Source organism: Hermetia illucens, chromosome 3, assembly GCF_905115235.1.
Source record: "Hermetia illucens chromosome 3, iHerIll2.2.curated.20191125, whole genome shotgun sequence".
Lineage (NCBI taxonomy): Eukaryota > Metazoa > Arthropoda > Insecta > Diptera > Stratiomyidae > Hermetia > Hermetia illucens.
Window position 1 is genome coordinate 40,924,970 of NC_051851.1, and position 17,573 is coordinate 40,942,542.

Here is a 17,573-nt window from a genome sequence, read left to right on the forward strand (position 1 = left end):
TGATTGTACTGGCATTTTTCCCTTGTTTTAGATTTAAAAACGTCAATGAATTTGTAATTTTGTAACTCCAGACGGTCTAAAAGTGTCTGGTTTCCTCAAATTGACGATCTACAAAGTTTCATAAATTTGATTCTGTTTCTGATTGCAGAAAACGCTTTGAGAAAGGTTAGTATATTCATGTGGAGTAATATTTTCATGGCTCTTTCGAAAAAAAAACCCCAGCCATAAGGAGAGCTAAATGACAAATTGAGGCAACTATAATATGATTTGCCTGAATCGACCTGCGAAGACGTAAACAAATTTTCCTATGCAAAAATCTCCAAGCAACCTAAGTCAGCTTTGCTAAACTACCAGAAACCATGCATTTGCCGCCAGGGAAATCCAACAAGACGGTTTTCCAGAATTCCGAAGACTGAAGAGATGGTCAATATTCTGCAAACAAGAGTTACGCGAGGCAACAAATAGTCTTTGTAAAATCAGCAGGGGCGCCAAAAATTCTATCTGATATATATAATCTATGGGAAATTAAGTTACATGGAACAGAATTATATCCAACTGTGGAAACGACTAAAGAGATTTTGGTTACAAAATCACATCCAATGAATATATATTTCAACTGATTGAGGCGTTGTTCCCACACGCGTGGTCCTTGCACAACCTTTTCTGGATTTTTTTTTCTCCAGCAATAACTCTGCCTGTTGTACGGCTTCTTGCGAGACAGTACTTCCTTCCAAGTGTCTAACAGGAGATGATAGCTCGATGTTGTCATATTTCTGCTGACTTGCACTGCGCAAATGCGTCGCTCATCGCAGCAGCAAAAGAGGCAGGGAGGGCTAAAACACACGACGAGACACGGAGACTACCAAATAAAAAGGAAGTCTTGCAAAGTAATGCAGTTGCCGGTGCGTGTAGTGTTCTTGTTCCGGAAAAAAATCCAGATAAAAATGCTAGACTTGAGCAGATGGATTCGGACACAAGTCGTGCGGAAGCATAGTAGATTGTCCTAGCTAGAAAGACCCATTAGAACATGTGCGACATTGGTCAAGCGTTTGTGGAGTGGAACTGGAAAAACAACTGGACTACGAAGGCGAGGAAAGACAAAAGGAATCAGCACCTTACGTCGTCAGAAAACCATCTGTCTAAACACAAGGAAGCTACGAGTGATAAACTAACAGAAACGATCAGTCTTCAGAGCGAAACTGGAAAGGGCTAGAACGCGACTAGCATGTTCTACCTCCTACAAATGGACATCCAAAGAAGTGCAACCGCTCAACAGTTACTGGTGTAATTCGCTGCGGATGCAAAATCAGATCCGATCCTTTGAAGGACGCTGTTTTAAGCATCGAGCGGCCAATCCTGGTAGGAGGTGATTTTGTGGAGTAGAGTATCACAAATTCCGCGAAGAGGTATGCACCATAAAGGCAGAGTACAGATCAATTAAAAGGAGGCTCCGCAGCGCGATAAATAAATGCAAAGCTCACGGTTGACATAACCTAGTCACCAAGGTAAATGGGGACTGGATTAGTGAATTGCCACCTGAAAAATCGGGGCAGACGTATCGCATTGTATGGACATTATTCCCCAGAAATCCATATGAGTTGATAGCAACAGCGCGGAAGATGTCGGGGACTACCCATTTTTAACCGTCACAGGGCTCGAAAAGACAGTTCCCATTATGAAAAATAAGCAGGGGTCAGGAGGTCTTGATGGTATTACAGCGGAAATTTATAAATTGATGTTCGCCAATGACTAGACTTGCTGCTCAAGGTATCCAACGCTTGACTGAAGGAGAGTACTTTCCCTTATTGCTGGAACATGGATGGAGATGATAGTAGTAGGAGTAGTACAGGGAACCATTTTAGGGTCGTATTTCTGGAACGCCTCCTACGATGGTCTGCCAAGACTCGACATGCGATATTTGTTGCCGGGGGATCTGTTAAATAGGCGCAAAGCAGACTTGACATATTGATGCGGCTAGTAAGCGGATGGATGACTGCTGAACTGAAGTCACCCTCACTCCATATCGATCGGCGAGTTGACTGTAGAGACAAAACCAGCGATTAAATAATAATAATAATAATCGTTGGCGCAACAATCCATATGGGATCAGGGCCTTGAAATGTGTTAGAGCACTTCATTCAACACCTGGTCAAACATCAGCGAACAAGGCTGCAGTTGGAGTTTCGACCTTAAGTCGGCGAATGTTGGTGGCCCTATATCTTCCAGAGGACGTTTTCTTATGGGAGCAACGCAGTCTGTTCTGTTCTACGACACGGAGATATAGGCTGATGCTCTTCTCAAGGAAGTGTATCGTAAGCGCCTTGACAAAGTACAGAGACGGAGAGCTTTGCAAGTGTCGTCTGTTTATTGCACTGTCTCAGAACCGGACATGATGGTAATCTCGAGTGGGATCCCCGTTGCCTTCCCTACTAAGAAACGTAAAACCATCTACATCCATAAGGGCGCAGACTTCAAAGAGGTGGTTAACTGTTAAGAATGGCTACAGACACTAACCGAGTAGCAACTCTTTTGGCAAAATGAGATAAGAGGCAGGTGGTTCTCTAATATATATACCAATGACATTTATGAGCGATAACACGGCCGTGGTTGTAGGTAAAATCTGGCCCAATACACTGCGGACGTTCGAAAAATATACAATATACAGCTATAGAAAACGCGAGGCCGCTAATAGGGATATCGAATCCGTAAATCTCGGCGCAAAACAGACATATCTGAATTTCCTTCCATTCGTTGATGATAATGACGATATATATAGGTAATATATCGTACGAGCAATCAGATTAACCACTTTGTGATTACCAGAAGATTTAGAAGTGATCTTCTGGATACGCATAACAAGAGAAGCACTCACATCGGCCTCGAATAAGATCATCATCTAATGGTCGTTTTCATTCTCTTTCAGACACAACGTCCGTCGACTCTTGGAAGATTAGATAGCTACGATCGCCAACATCGACTCCTTATATCATCTAGCTTTCAGTCCTTCAACAGCAGGAGAATTATCTTGCTGCTCGGATGGTAGACACCTTGAATGAATCAACTGATAATATTGATGAGTATTGGGCCGCCATTTAAAAATGCCCTTTTCTCGAGCGCTGTTCAGGCCATTCGTCAGGTTGCGATGAGGTGCAGATATGTATGGCGCCAGTTTGTATATCTAGGCAGAGTTGTTTCTGCGGATGTCAGCATTGAACTCGATGTGGCTCAACGCATTTACAATATTTATAAAATTACTGCTATTGTGACTTGAAAATTTCAAGCTTTGGAAAGGTAAGAACTTGTCTGAAAGTTCTATCGGTTGCTGCATTATAACTGTCAGTAGTAGTGACCTGCCCAGAACTGAGCAATTTAAATATCTTGGATCAATGATACTAGCCAGTAATGAACTGCGTTATAAAATTGATTCACGTGATAACGCGATCTGGATGAAGTGGCGTTCCACAATTGGTGTTTTTTGTGATCGGTGTATCCATGAACGTCTCAAGTCGAAAATTTACCGCAGGGTAGTCCACCCTGTCGCACTCTATGGTTCTGCGTGTCGCCTGGCTATAAAAGACAATTAACGATGTTTCGCGGTAATGAAGACGAAACGTCACGTTGCATCAGTGGCGTAGCATGCGAAGATCATCTCCAAAATGAGGATCAATCGAGAAAATCTATATGAGATTGCACCGATTGTGGAAAAATTGCGAGAGAGGCGACTTCAAAAGTGGGTGTAATTCGCGCTAACGAGAATTCACCTGGCAAAATTGGTCTGAATATCGAAGTCAATGGGAAAACACCGAAATGCCATCCGAAACAACGGTGGCTTAATGCGCTGGATGGTAATCTGAAAGCCTCGCGAAAGCATTCAAATCAACCCTATGATGGAACAAAATAGCGCAGCTGATCAAGACTAGTCGGCCCGATTGAATGATATATAAATAATAAAAAGCACTCCAGAAGGCATATATATAATAGTATATTCCACTCTAGGAAAACTTACTTTTGACACTGATATCCTGCTAAGATCTATATGACCAGGGTAAAATGATGCCGATTATTAGCGACATATACAATGTGCCAATATCTTTAACGTAAACGAATTGAAGCTTTTGTGATGACAGGAGTTGATTTGGAAATACTTCCGGATTCGTATCAAATGGAACATTCGAAAAAACTTAGTTACTATATATTTGGCTGCAAGTGGTGCAATTATGAAGATTATATTTTCTAGGAATAAGCTCCTTCCCTGAAAATTAACGCTATCACATCGTGGCTCCTTATCTGGCTGAAATACATACATATAATGAATTGTTGACCTTCACTTATTCAAGGTGCGGATCACGCAGATACAAAGTGGTTCCCTTGCCCTATTGTATTCAGAAAATGGAAAAAAATTATCAAAAAATATAAACATTGTATAACATGCATGACGATAGCACTAGGTTTCAGACTTATATATTGATATACGATTGCTTGTAGGACTTTATCGATTGTATAGAAAATTATCAAAAAATATAAGAGGGATGTAAACCAGGGGTTCCCTTTACGAGGTTTTATCAATTATGGTTGGTTTTGATGACAGGAACACAAAGGAGTAAAGGACGGGATAGAAGGATAGGATTGCAGCGCTACAGAAAAGGCAGGAACAGTGGCTGATAAAGCCACAAATGTCATTGAATTGTCTATTCCACCATTATGGGGGGCCAATACTAAGGTACTCATCTGAATATTTCATGGCCAGATCTAGCCAAAATTTAAAGAAAAAGTATTTTGAAATATGAGATTCTCATTCGATGGAAATAAGCACGAGAACCAACTAGTGCATTAATGACCTACATATTCTAACCATGACAGATAAAGATTTCTAAAAATGCCTAAGAATTCGGCAAGATACTAATTTTCATATTTTAGTAATTTGGAAAATGCACTGATGTCTGAATTCTTATACTGTTTGAAGCGTTCTTAGATCACATCTTGAGGAAAAATTAAAATAAACACAGTCATGTGCTCGACATTCTTTTTCCTCCATGCATTTGGAATGTTGCCATAGTCGATGGTCGATTTGGTAAGCGTGCAAAGGCGGATGCGGGCAGTTACAGCAGAATGGATCTCAATTAATGTTTACATAAAATTGTGTCAAAATATATTTTATTAATATAGAAAGAAAATGGTTATGTGGTTGATTACGATGCACATTAAGATTTGGAACTTGGAAGGTTCTTGAGTCAGTCCAGGGATGAATGAAAATTTAAGGAAACACCAAGGAGGATTTTGCTTCTAAGACAATGGGAACTGTCTGAAATACTTAGAAAACATGTTTTGCATCAATATTTTTCGAAAAGTAAAATTTAGAGAGCTGTTAAAAAGGACCGAAGTAGCATTTGTTTGTTTTGCATTAGAAACTGCAGCGTATTAACAAGCTTAATATCTGCGCCGCATCAGGTGCATGCTTCTCATATAATTTATATATATATATTTTTATTACACCCACAAATCATTCTCATCCGCGCCAGCCGCCTGCACGAATAGAATTGTGACAAAATTTCTTGCCACAGGGCTATGATGCTCCAGGTGCAATATTACATTTTTTTTCTTCTGAATATGTGATATCAATTATTTCTTGTTTCTATATTTGAATGGGCCTTTTAAAAAAAGGGCTCGTCTTTACGTGGGCACTGAAACTGTTAGCCTTGAGGCGACATTGCCTTACAGGCTGCAATGTGTTTCCCTTCTGATCCTTCAATAACAAGCATGCAACCCATCTATAATAATATATATTTTGCGATATGGCAAGACCCTCTTTCTCTATATATGGTTGCTTTAAATATCTATGTGAAGCACAGTATGTGAAATACACCAGCTTCAATAATAATTTTCCGAAAAACTTGCACTGCTCCACTGGCTTACGTTACGTGTGTCGGTTCCATTGCATTGCAACCGTTGCAACCAACCGCCAGATTTTGCAACCGTTTTTATGATAGAGGAAGTAGAAAAACTATGACAATTGCATCTTCAACATCGACGGCGTTACAACTAGCATCCGACTTAGGACTGATTTAGTAAAGAGTTCCATCCCCGTTTTGCGCCGTGGCCGACCAATTCGACATCCTTAAAAGCTGTCTGGCATGCTGGTCTACGTCACCGCTCCATCTGAGGCAGAGTCTACCATGTCTCCCTTTTCTACGATAAATATTGCCCTTCTAGAAATTCCGAACAGGATATCTTCCTATCCGGATTGTCTGATCCGCCCATCGCAGGCTATTGAGCAGGTGTCATTATATAGGCTGTCACCATTCCAGAAAAAAAGATGTTTGGAAAAGATACATCTAACTTCTACAGTACATTCATCTACATAATTATGGAAAGGCATTCTCAACAATATCCTAAGCTAGAAAGAGTATGCTATCATGTGCGGCATAAAAGGCTAGATGCTAAACAGGTATTTTTATGGGGTAAGTGGACTGAATGCTCAGAGGCAGTCATTCGCCATTCATGATTGAAATCCGCCGTTTGGTAAATGGTATTTCTTTCCTTGTAAAAGTTGATTATAAGAAAAAAATGTGAACAGAAACAGAAATTCATGGCCATGGAAACTGCGGACGTTATTTCGGTAGCCACCTTTACCTTTCGGAGCGAATTGTTTTAAAGCTTAATGTGAAATGAACATCAATTATTCCTAGTAGGTACCTGCAATTCTCGCCTACGCCTAACGGGGCAGGATCTGCACTGTCTTCTTTTTCTACCGTAAATATTCTCCCCTATAGACACTCCAGCCCAGATTATATTTAGCCATATGGATTAGGCCCCCTGCCCATGCCAGTCCATTGAGCCGTTTTTTGCTCCACAACGGAACAGCCTTTATGTGGCTCTTAGATATCATCATCCTTTAGGAGGCCAAAAATTGTTTGGAAATCACTTCGCATATCTTTTCTAGATAAAAACAGCTGCTTGGTATTTCATAGTCTGCACATTTCCGCCAAATTTCAGAGCAGGGCGTAATATACAAGATGAGCACATATGCCTTCTCTGGACTGCGGCAATTGTATAAAAGTCACCATGTCTTGGAACACTTGGTGTGATTGATAGGAGGTATAAAAACTGCATAATTTTAATCATTGATAGACCAAATGAGTGTCCTTAGTTTGCAATTTCCAAATAACAGTAATAGGTGATTATTAATGCTTTCGATTACCGAGAATTCAAAAAAATGACGAAGATAGGATTATTGCACCAGCTAAAGTCTTGAAAATATATAAATTAAACCAGATAAAGTCAAAGGAAGAACCTAGGATAAAAGGAAGGTTGCACCCAGGTCTTGAAAGGAGCGCAGAAGTGATAGGGGTTGTCTACTAAGAGAATAGAAAAAGGATGTGGAGGAGGATCAAACTATAGTATCACAGTGAGTGTCATTTGCTGATATTTAGTTGTTCACCGAGAGCTCATACAACAGAGCATATAGGTTGTATTATTAAAGACTACAATAAAGCGGAGACGAAACAAATTTTAAAAATCTAAGGTCGTCTGCCTGAAGTCATGAATTAGTAACACTGAAGAGAAACTCTGGAGGCATAGTTCGACAGGTAGGAAACGTGCAATGAGATAATCGAGTAGGGGAAGTTGAGGCACAAATAGCTTAGAATGGAGTAGAATCTGACGGACGGAATCAAAAGCTTAAGAGCCGTGACTTAACACATTATTAATGTGTCGAAAAGCTAAGAAGCAGTAGATGGATGTTCTACAAAACCTTGCTCCTCTGTTGCTATGACGTGACCGAATTGTGTGGTCAAAAAACCGTGGGAGGTTTTTGGAACAAGAGGAGAGGAGTGAGACATGGTCGCCACTTCTGAGAATAGAGTCATCCAAAAATGAAGAAAGCATCATTTTTCGAAACTTTTATTGAAGATTATACACGGAAGGTGGAAGATATAGTGTTTACAGTTAATTAAGAAGAGGTTACGAAACCCATCGGGACCAGATCCCATATTGCTAGGAAGTTTGTCAATGAGGAACTAAAATAAGGAAGGTGTAGCGGTAGGAATCGCGGGCGATTTAGAACAGTTCGCACCTAGAAGAAGCTAGTGCGCGCAGGGAGGAAGGAGACAAACATGGAAGAGGAGGCGCGCTGACAGTGGAGTCAGCTAAATTGATGGAAGTGTGGAGATATTGAGTATGGTTATAAGAACTGCGAGTGCAGGATCATCTCTAGCACAGTTTTATAGTTGGAACGGCAAAACTCCGTTTTAAATTTGAAGGCGGGAATGAAGGAAGGAAATATGGAGATGTAACACTCGGGCACGCTGGAAAAGAAAATATCGAGAGTGCGACGGTATTGGAAGGAAGGTACAATCGTAGCAGTAGTATTTGTATCGTGATTTGACGTACCAGTCGACTCAGCTGTGAATGAGAACCTGAGTCAAATTAGGGCAATAATCTCGGGCAAGCGCTATGCTGACCATATTTCCTCCTACAGGCTATCCTGTAGTATACCGTTACGGTCTTGAGTGAAGTGCTCTAACACATTTCAAGGCTCTGATCCAATTGAATTGTTGCGCCAACAATTATTATTATTATTATAGTTGCCTTCGAGGGCGATACAACGATTATAAGGGTCACATAATTTTTCGATACCATTTTTATGGTACGATTTACCTTTAGCCTCAAAATAGGTCTCAATTTCGGCGATTACTTTGTCAACGGCACTCAATTTCTTTCGAGCGAGCATTCTCTTAAGGTCTGAGAACAGATCTGGAGAATAGAGTGAATGCGGAAACGATTCGAAACTCAATTCATGCAATTTTGCCATCTTTTCAATGATTTGTGACAGTGCATTGTCTTGATGAAACAGCACTTTCTTTTACTTCAAATTGGGCCTTTTTTCCGCGATTTTATTCTTCTAATGTTCCAATAACGCTATGTAATAGACGCTGTTGATGATTTTTCGTTTCTCAAGATAATCGATGAATATTATACCGTGCGCATCGCAAAATACTGGTGCCATAGCCTTGCCAGCCGATTGTTGCGTCTTTGCACGATTTCGAGTCAGTTTACTACGTGCAATCCACTCAGATGACGATAGTTTTGATCCTGGTGTGAAATAAAAAAGCTATATTACGTCCATCGTCACATATCGATGCATAAATGAGATCTTTTAACTTCAAACACTGCTCAGAATCGTCAACTCGTCGTTGCTTTTGGTCAATTGTGAGCCTGGCGTGGTATCTACTTTGAACAGAGCTTGTGGATATGTCCAACATGTTCCTCGGATATCTTTAGGGCCTAAGCTGTCTTGATCAACTTCACTTTGCAGCCATCCAAAATTATATCCTGAACTTTTTTCATGTTTTTATCGGTCAAAGTCTCTTTGGGGCATCCACTATGTTCTTCGCCCTCGGTGCTCATTTAGCCTCGTTTAATCTTAACAAACCACTTCTTAAGTCTTGGCTTCAATAGTATATTTTTTTCACCAAAAAGGAATGATTTATTAACACACGAAATTCCTTTTTATTCATTTACGTCAAACTGACAAAAGTTGCTTTACTCAAAATGCTTTATCGCAGAAACTAATAGCCCGACAGCTGTCAAATTTGTACACGTCTCCTGAAGGTTAGAGTTAATTGAAAATCATGTGAATTTAATATTAGTAGCGCCATCTATGTGTTAACCTACGAACTTATCAGCTGGTAGACCGGATACCGCTTCTTGCGCCATTGATGATGATAACAGGAAGGATGATAGCAAGAAGAACAAATACTGAATACATGTGTAAGATAGATAATGGAAGGGATTGCAAAGCTAAGATGATTAGGCGAGTTGAGCACAATAATAATAATAATACTCGTTGACGCAATCCATATTGAATCAAGGTCTTAAAATGTGTTAGACCTTTTCCTTCAAGACCGTATCGGTACACTACAGTACAATGAAGGACGCAATGTGATCCCCATTGTGCTCGCCTAAAATGATTACCCTCATTTGACTTAGTTACTCATTCACAACTGAGTCGACTGATATCCGACATCCAGTTACGATAACAAATCCCTTTGTGACCAGGGAGATTTGAACGAAGACCGTCCGCTACAACGAGACCCCTTGAGCCATCCTGACACAATGTTCAGCAGAATTAGGTTAAAATCCTCGCAGAGGAAGAGAGGAAAGTAAGGCAACCTGACAGTAAGGAGTTCAGATAAATTGTCAAAAAATTCTTCACACATGTGAGATGAGAGTGAGAAGTACCTAGAAGATGTAATCGGAGTTGGGCAGGCAGACAAGTAACGCAACACAAACATAAAGGGAGGCAAATGAGAAGAAGATTGATTCGACACGGAGCGGATATTTAATTATAATTAGGACTCCAACGCGATTAGGTTTACGTGATATACTCTGGCCCCTGTCCAGCGAAAACATATAACTAAAACTATTCGAAGGGATATACCAAATATTCCCTATTCCGACCAGAAACTTTAATCTTCAGAGATATTTATACACACTTGATTTTTAAATGTGGAGATGCGAGAATACAAGATACTGGATCGCAACTTACTTTTTTCAAGTGGATAAACGATCACAGTAGGAATGAATACAACGATGCGACACAAAATCGAACATTTCCACACTTTAATCGCGAAGACGTCTTGGGACGTCCAATATATGTCAGTATATATGAAGACTAGACCTTATCGTCATGTCTATAAATTGACACTTTTGTAAAAAGTGAAGGCTTATTTTTCGTTGGATTAAGATAGTATACACTATATTCTAGAAAATAGGGAAAAAGAACAGGTGACCTAACTTCTTATAACATTCCAGAGAAACGAAAGATTCGTCACGATTGGCGAAAACGTGGCACTATAAAACCCAAACATTATTCCCATCTGTTCACTGTAAATCCAGTTTCGAACACTTATTTACAGGAGGTCTTCAGATTGTGGCCGGCAGATCATATGGAGACGTATACAAGTCTATCTAGAAATTCTTTGCTCCCAAATGGACTGTTATGGCGCCCAATAATGAACGGAGCGTATCCAGACCCGTTTTGGCGCAAGATTTTATTTTCATCAAAAGATCTACTGCATAAAAGTTACTCGTACATACCATATCTTGCATCCAGTTATCCATTCTGAAGGATACTATTTTCCAATTTGGTAAGTGGGATTACATCAATAAATGCTGCACAATCGACACCCAGCTGCTGTCCGCAAGATCAACACTTTCACGATTTAAATTACGAATAAGTACAAAACGTACTTTTGAAAATAAGGCTTTTTATTTCACTTTCAATATATCACAGTACGTACTGAAATGCCCGGCAAATGGAAAGATTAAGTAGATACTTGGTTACTTTACTTCGTTTCTAGGTTGTAAACATTCGAATCACATACGTATGCCTGCGCTTATATATAACGATTTCGTAGAATTTCATAATTTATAATATTTAGCTTTCATGTAATATGTAGTTTGCGGTGTAATTAACATGTTTTCAAAGCTTAATGGTGGTAGTAAATCTCTCCAAGAGGAAATCACATTTCAAAGTAAATTACAGCGTTTTGGAACATCTATCTTCGCGTTCTGGAAGCACGGAACTGGTTTCGGATTCCAGCTAAGCGGACAGTATGCATGTATGGAAAATATCACTTATGCAACTGGGTACACTTTTCCACAATGAGGAAAGTTCACAATGAGGTTTTTCTAAGTATCTCATCTATATTTCGCAGCGGACTCTTATCTTACATGCATAGATCCTCCGGTTGGGAATAGATGCAAGTTTGTCGTTATTTGTTCGCATTATGTAATTAGCAACCGACTCGCAACATCTGCTCTGCAACGGTCTGCAGTTTGCAAAGATAGAATCAAAAAGAAAGGTTCCAATGTATCACAGTGTAGTTTATAGTCCGAATTTCTTCTCCGTTTCTAGTCTCGCATTTCACTGACTTCGAGTTATAAACTTTTGGCAGAGTTCAACTTCCGTTCATCAGATACTTTATTCAGACACACATGCAACACAATATTGCCAATAATAACAACAAATGCGAATCCCACAAAATAGATAAAAGATACACGAATAAAAACTATAATTCTTTTGCCGATTTGTTATTAGATGAAAACGAAACTGAAAGCTTTTCCTACGACGAATGAGTGAGGCTACCCTCGGCACTTGAAATTTAGTTAGTTGTATATATACATATGTGTATATTTTATATTTTGTATAATAGATTGAGGATAGTAAAAGCTTTTAGTATTGGCTCCAAACCAAACTTGTCTGAGCGACGATATGTCTAACACTAAAGAATTCTTTTTCGCGAAATGATTATTTGAGCTTTGTTTTATATATCGGCGTGTACGGTGTATACTTATACTGCAGCACATGAGGAGAGAACAAAATGAACGAAAATTTATATTCTACGAGCTTCAGATAAATATGTAAACATTTTTTCTGTTGTTATAAACAGAAACACATGCATTACTAGTCTTTCGCTGGCGTGGAGTGCCGGTCGTCCCTCCGCTCGGACCGACGATTTAAATCTCGTTACATGGGACTTTGCCAAGCTTACAACGAAAAGGGGTGTGTATATTTTCGTTCAGAAATTGCATTATAAATAAAAGATCGTCGGACCGATCTCCACGTTCAGCAAAAAGATACAGTCATACGCGATTGAACTCATCAATATTGCATTAAGAAAAAAAAAATTAAAAAATAAAGTGAAATATTTACCTCATTTTTGGACTGGGGGAAAATGATAAATTTGAGAAATATCGTCCAATGGTTTGTTTGCTGATGGGATTTTTTAGATGGTTCAAAATCAGCGAACATCAAAACCAATCCAAGGCTGTCAGGCTGCAGGTCTGAAACGTTTTATAATGCAAATAAACAGGAATGCGCTCTGCTTGCACCACCTTGTCTTGGTGGGGTAGCCACTATTACACTAAGGGTGTCCAGGACATTTTGGAAGTCTCGTTATATTCATGTTGCCCCATGGAGAAATCTGTGGAAAACATACTCTGCACTTCCTACAAACCTGCATTCAATGCTTACCGCACGGTCGGTCGGAAAGGAGAGTACAGCAACCTCGATAATGAGAAGAATTGGAAACCTGACTACAGCCGTTCTATCGGTGACACTGTTGTGGTGTTCGCGCAAAAAGCGCAAAAAGGTTCAAAACGCGATTAAATACAACCAGGAAAATAAAAGTTGCCAATCCAAAACGTTATTGGTCATGAAACACCACAGAAAGCGAAAATTCTTTGCTTGTTCGACAATTATTGTACGACCCCCTACTTCAACGCAAATAAGAGTTGCAATACAAGAAGTTATCATCATCAACGGCGCAACAACTGGTATCCGGTCTAGGCCTACCTTAATAAGGAATTCCAGACATCTCGATTCTGTACCGAGGTGCACCAATTCGATATCCCTAAAAGCTGTCTGGTGTCCTGACCTACGCCTCCGTTCCATTTCAGGCAGGGTCTGCCTCGTCTTCTTTTTCTATCATAGATATTGCCCTTATAGACTTTCCGGGTGGGATCATCCTCATCCATACGAATCAAGTGACCCGCCCACCGTAACCTATTGAGCTGGATTTTATCCACAACCAGACAGTCATGGTATCGCTCCTAGATTTCGTCGTTATGTAGGCTACGGAATCGTCCATCCTCATGTAGGGGCCAAAAATTCTTTGAAGGATTCTTCTCTCGAACGCGATCAAAAGCGGCCAAGAGTTCGCAATTTTTCTTGCTAAAAACCCAAGTCAGCAAGGAATACATGAGCACTGGCAAAATCATTGTCTTGTGCCCTACCCTACCCTACCCTATTGTGCTTTTGTAAGCTAAAATAGACTCTGTTGGCTGACAACAACGTTGCGCGGATTTCATCGTCGTAGCTGTTATCGGTTGATTTTCGACCCTAGGTAGGCGAAATTATCAACGTCTCAAAGTTGTAGTCTTCTATCTTTTTTCTTCCCGTTTGGCCAGTGCGATTTGATGTTGTTGGTTGGTTGGTTTTTGGTGCTGACGTTGCCACCATATATTTTGTCCTGCCTTCATTAATGTGCAGCCCAAGATCTTTCGCCGCCTGCTCTGTCTGGATGAAGGCAGTTTGTACGTCTCCGGTCGTTCCTCCCATGATGTCGATATCGTCAGCATAGGCCAGTAGTAGTTAAAGAGAATCGTACCCCTCGCATTTACCTCAGCATCACGAATCACTTTTTCGAGGGCCAGGTTAAAGAGGACGCATGGTAGGGCATCTCCTTGTCTTAGACCGTTGTTGATGTCGAATGGTCTTGAGAGTCATCCTGCTGCTTTTATCTGGCCTCACACATTGAGTGTCAGCCTAGTCAGTCTAATTAATTTCGTCGGGATACCGAACTCTGTCCTGGCCGTGTACAGTTTTACCCTGGCTATGCTATCATAGGCGGCTTTAAAGTCGATGAAAGATGGTGCAACTGATGTCCATATTCCAACATACATTGAAGAACAACCTCAGAGGATGTCAAAGACTGACAAAACCGAAAGAACCGAAAAAAACGGCTAACCTTCGTCATGGAGCCGATCTTATTATCAAGGGCAAACTTAAAGCTTTAACCTACCGGAATTTTCTGTCAGAGCATCTTTTACCATTCCTGGAAAACTTTCCGTTGTCAGTTTATACAAAGGCAACTTTCCAGCAAAACAACGCGCTGCATCATAAGTCGCGATTTAACAGCAAAAGTTCATGAATAATGCCATTTCAACCATGGACTGGCCTACATAAATCCCGAGTTTAAATCTAACAGAGAATTTGTAGACGATAATTAAATGAGCAGTTATGACACTGAAATCAACCACTGTCCAACAATTTTAGGTCGTCATCGAGTAGGGGTGAAAGCAGATCGCGAAGAATATATGCGAAAAACTTCTAGTCTCCATATAACGACGATATTTTGTGGTAATTTTACAAAAGGATATTCAACCAAATATCAAATAAGTAAACAACTTATATTTTCAGGATCTTTTTTTTTAAATTTATTAAGTAGTTTTCTCTTTTTCTTTCAGGAGCGTTGATAGTTAATTATTTATAAAGAATATTTCCAAGCGTATATTCCCTGAATTAAAAGCAATTTTGTTTTCCACAACGAAGTAAGAATATTAATAAAAGAGCCCCGGAAACCGGAAGCTGGACGCTTCAGGAACGAAAGCTTTTATGTATTTTTTATATAAAAACATTCGAGTGTGCATTTGTCCCATTAGTACGTAGCACGTAATATACACATGTATTATGTGAGAGTATCCACTTTCGAATGATATTCACATTCATAGTTTTGAATTTGCACAGAAGCGACAGCTATGACCTACTATAACTTTATTAGTAATAGTGCGATTTCCACCAAACTTGGTAGGGTCATACTCTATATAATAGCCTACAGCACTGGTGCTTAAATTAACTTAACGGGGGTTTTGCAGCCAATTATTAAAGATTATAGTAATATACAATTATTAACTTTATTTGAACAGATATCGGTAAGGAAGGTATTTCGGAGCCCAGGCACCATATAGTGACAGCGTCCTGATTTTTTTTCAGATTTTTCGGTTGGATAGTTTCTGAGAATGGGTCCGTTAAGTTCGACGTTATAGGATGTAACTCACTGTATGCGTGAGCGTTCACAGTTCCCACCTTTCCACAAAATTTGATGTCAATGCTACAGTCTCCGAGAAAAATGCATCTGATGGACAGACAGACAGACGGATAGGCAGACAGACAGTAAACCGATTTCAATAAGGTTTTGTTTTACACAGAACAGTATATAAAGACGAATCCAGACGGTCTGGACACTGTGAACCTGAGAAGGCTCTCAGCTAACGACAACAGACGAGTAGTTTGAAAAACCTCGCAGATCCGCAGGTAACCGCACAATCGCTCACAGTAATCGAAATACATTTCAGCTCCTCCTTATGACTTCCTCACTCCCGCATTCCTCTTCTACTGTTCTGTGTCAAGTGCTCTTGGGACGACCCGCTCGTCGGCCATCTTGGGAGAATGGATTCCATTGCATGGCGTAGTCCGCAATGCAATTATTGCCCCTGCTTAACCCGTGACCTATCCACGTACAGTGCCAGCCTTGCCAGCGCACTCCGATGTGACGGCGCTTGTGGCTTCTGGGTACCAATGGAGTTCACTTTCCACGTGCTACTCCCTTATAGCAACATTGAAAGAATACTAGAACACAACAGTCTCAACTTGATCTTGGTGTTGAGATAACTGTATTTCCAGACTTTGTGCAGGGCACCGAAAACGGATCTGGCGCTGTTAATGCATCGGGCGATATTCAGTTCGATATCATCGTCCGTAGAAACCATGCTTCCTAGATATACAATTAATGCAAATAGGCCCATTAATGCAGATAGGAAGAGTGCGTTCACCCATCAGACTGAGAACCTTGGTTTTGTTGGTGTTTATCTTCGGTCCAACTCTATTTGAATCCCTTTCCAAATCCAGAGCCATTTGGCTAAAATCCATGATCCGGTGAGAGCGAGCAGATATCATCAGCTTAGTCAAAGTGTTTGAGGAACGATGTCATTTTCAGGGCAACATGATAACAAGAAGAGATAATATCGTTGACACGGTACGACCCTTGTGGGGAGTCCGCCAGCACTAAGAGGAGTGCTTTGGACCTCAAAATCATCCGGGATTTTACCTTGGTGCAGCACTTGACATTTTGCGTCATCAAATGTCGCTCTGATAACAGCTATTCGTTTCTCCGGAATGCCGTTCCTGCGTAGAGCATTTTAGATACACTCCCTGTTGACGTTTTGAAAAGCTCTCTCAAAATCGATGAAGAGGAGATGCAGCGCAGATCTAAATTCCACACACTGTTCCAGACTGATCCGCAGGGTATTGACGTGGTCGATGCAGGAGCGGAGCGAAACCTAGCCTGCTCTCTGTCGATCAAGCTTTTGAGATGCTCTTTGATGCGTTCCAGGATTATTTTAACTATTATCTTTGTAACGGCAGGGACGCCCGTATTCGCATGTTATGGTAAGTAGAGATTTCATCCAGAAGAGGAGGAACCTCGCCGTATGTAATACGATTAAGGACCCTGGGAAGTCTTTTATCCACCTCTTCAATTGTTTATAATCGTGGATGAAAAGATTTGCGACCATATGCAAGCTCTTTCGTGATGCGGTATACAGTTCTGAAATCATTGCAATTGGCGGCATCTTCCGCTTCCCTGACCTCTCTTGTCTTGAGTGCGGTTGCCAAGACCGTTTTTCCCCATCACATGCCCGAGTAAGGTGTTGACAGATTCCACTTTGGCATTCAGATTACTTATCACGATCATAATTTCACCATTAGGAAGCTTCCACTGAACGCGTTTAATTGCTGCCGATTGGTGCGTCGCATTGTATAGTTGTGATGCTCCTTAATCTGGACCGAAATCTAGCAGTTAGAAGTCTACCAGAAACCGGTTCCTAGTTCAAGGAAGCGCGTCTTGCGGTAGCCGTCGAATGCAACCCGACATCGGATTCGCGTTTGCTATCACTAAGCTTTCCAGGGCTTCGCTTAGGTTCAGAATGTCCAGTTCATATTGCTGGCATTC

General features: G+C 40.6%; 1 protein-coding gene across 3 annotated transcripts in view; it reads right to left on the reverse strand.

Moving 5' to 3' along the window:
• Positions 1-17,573, reverse strand: part of LOC119653107 (steroid hormone receptor ERR1) — a 246,955-nt gene that overhangs the window by 86,488 nt on the left and 142,894 nt on the right. Inside the window, exon 1 of one of the 3 annotated variants that reach the window (XM_038057626.1) lies at positions 11,098-12,284. The exons of the other annotated variants lie outside the window; for them this stretch is intronic. Within the exon in view, the coding sequence (XP_037913554.1) occupies positions 11,098-11,121 (24 nt within the window). The 5' untranslated portion in view covers positions 11,122-12,284. Of the gene's footprint in view, positions 1-11,097; positions 12,285-17,573 lie in introns of those variants that run through there. 3 annotated transcript variants of the gene reach the window in all.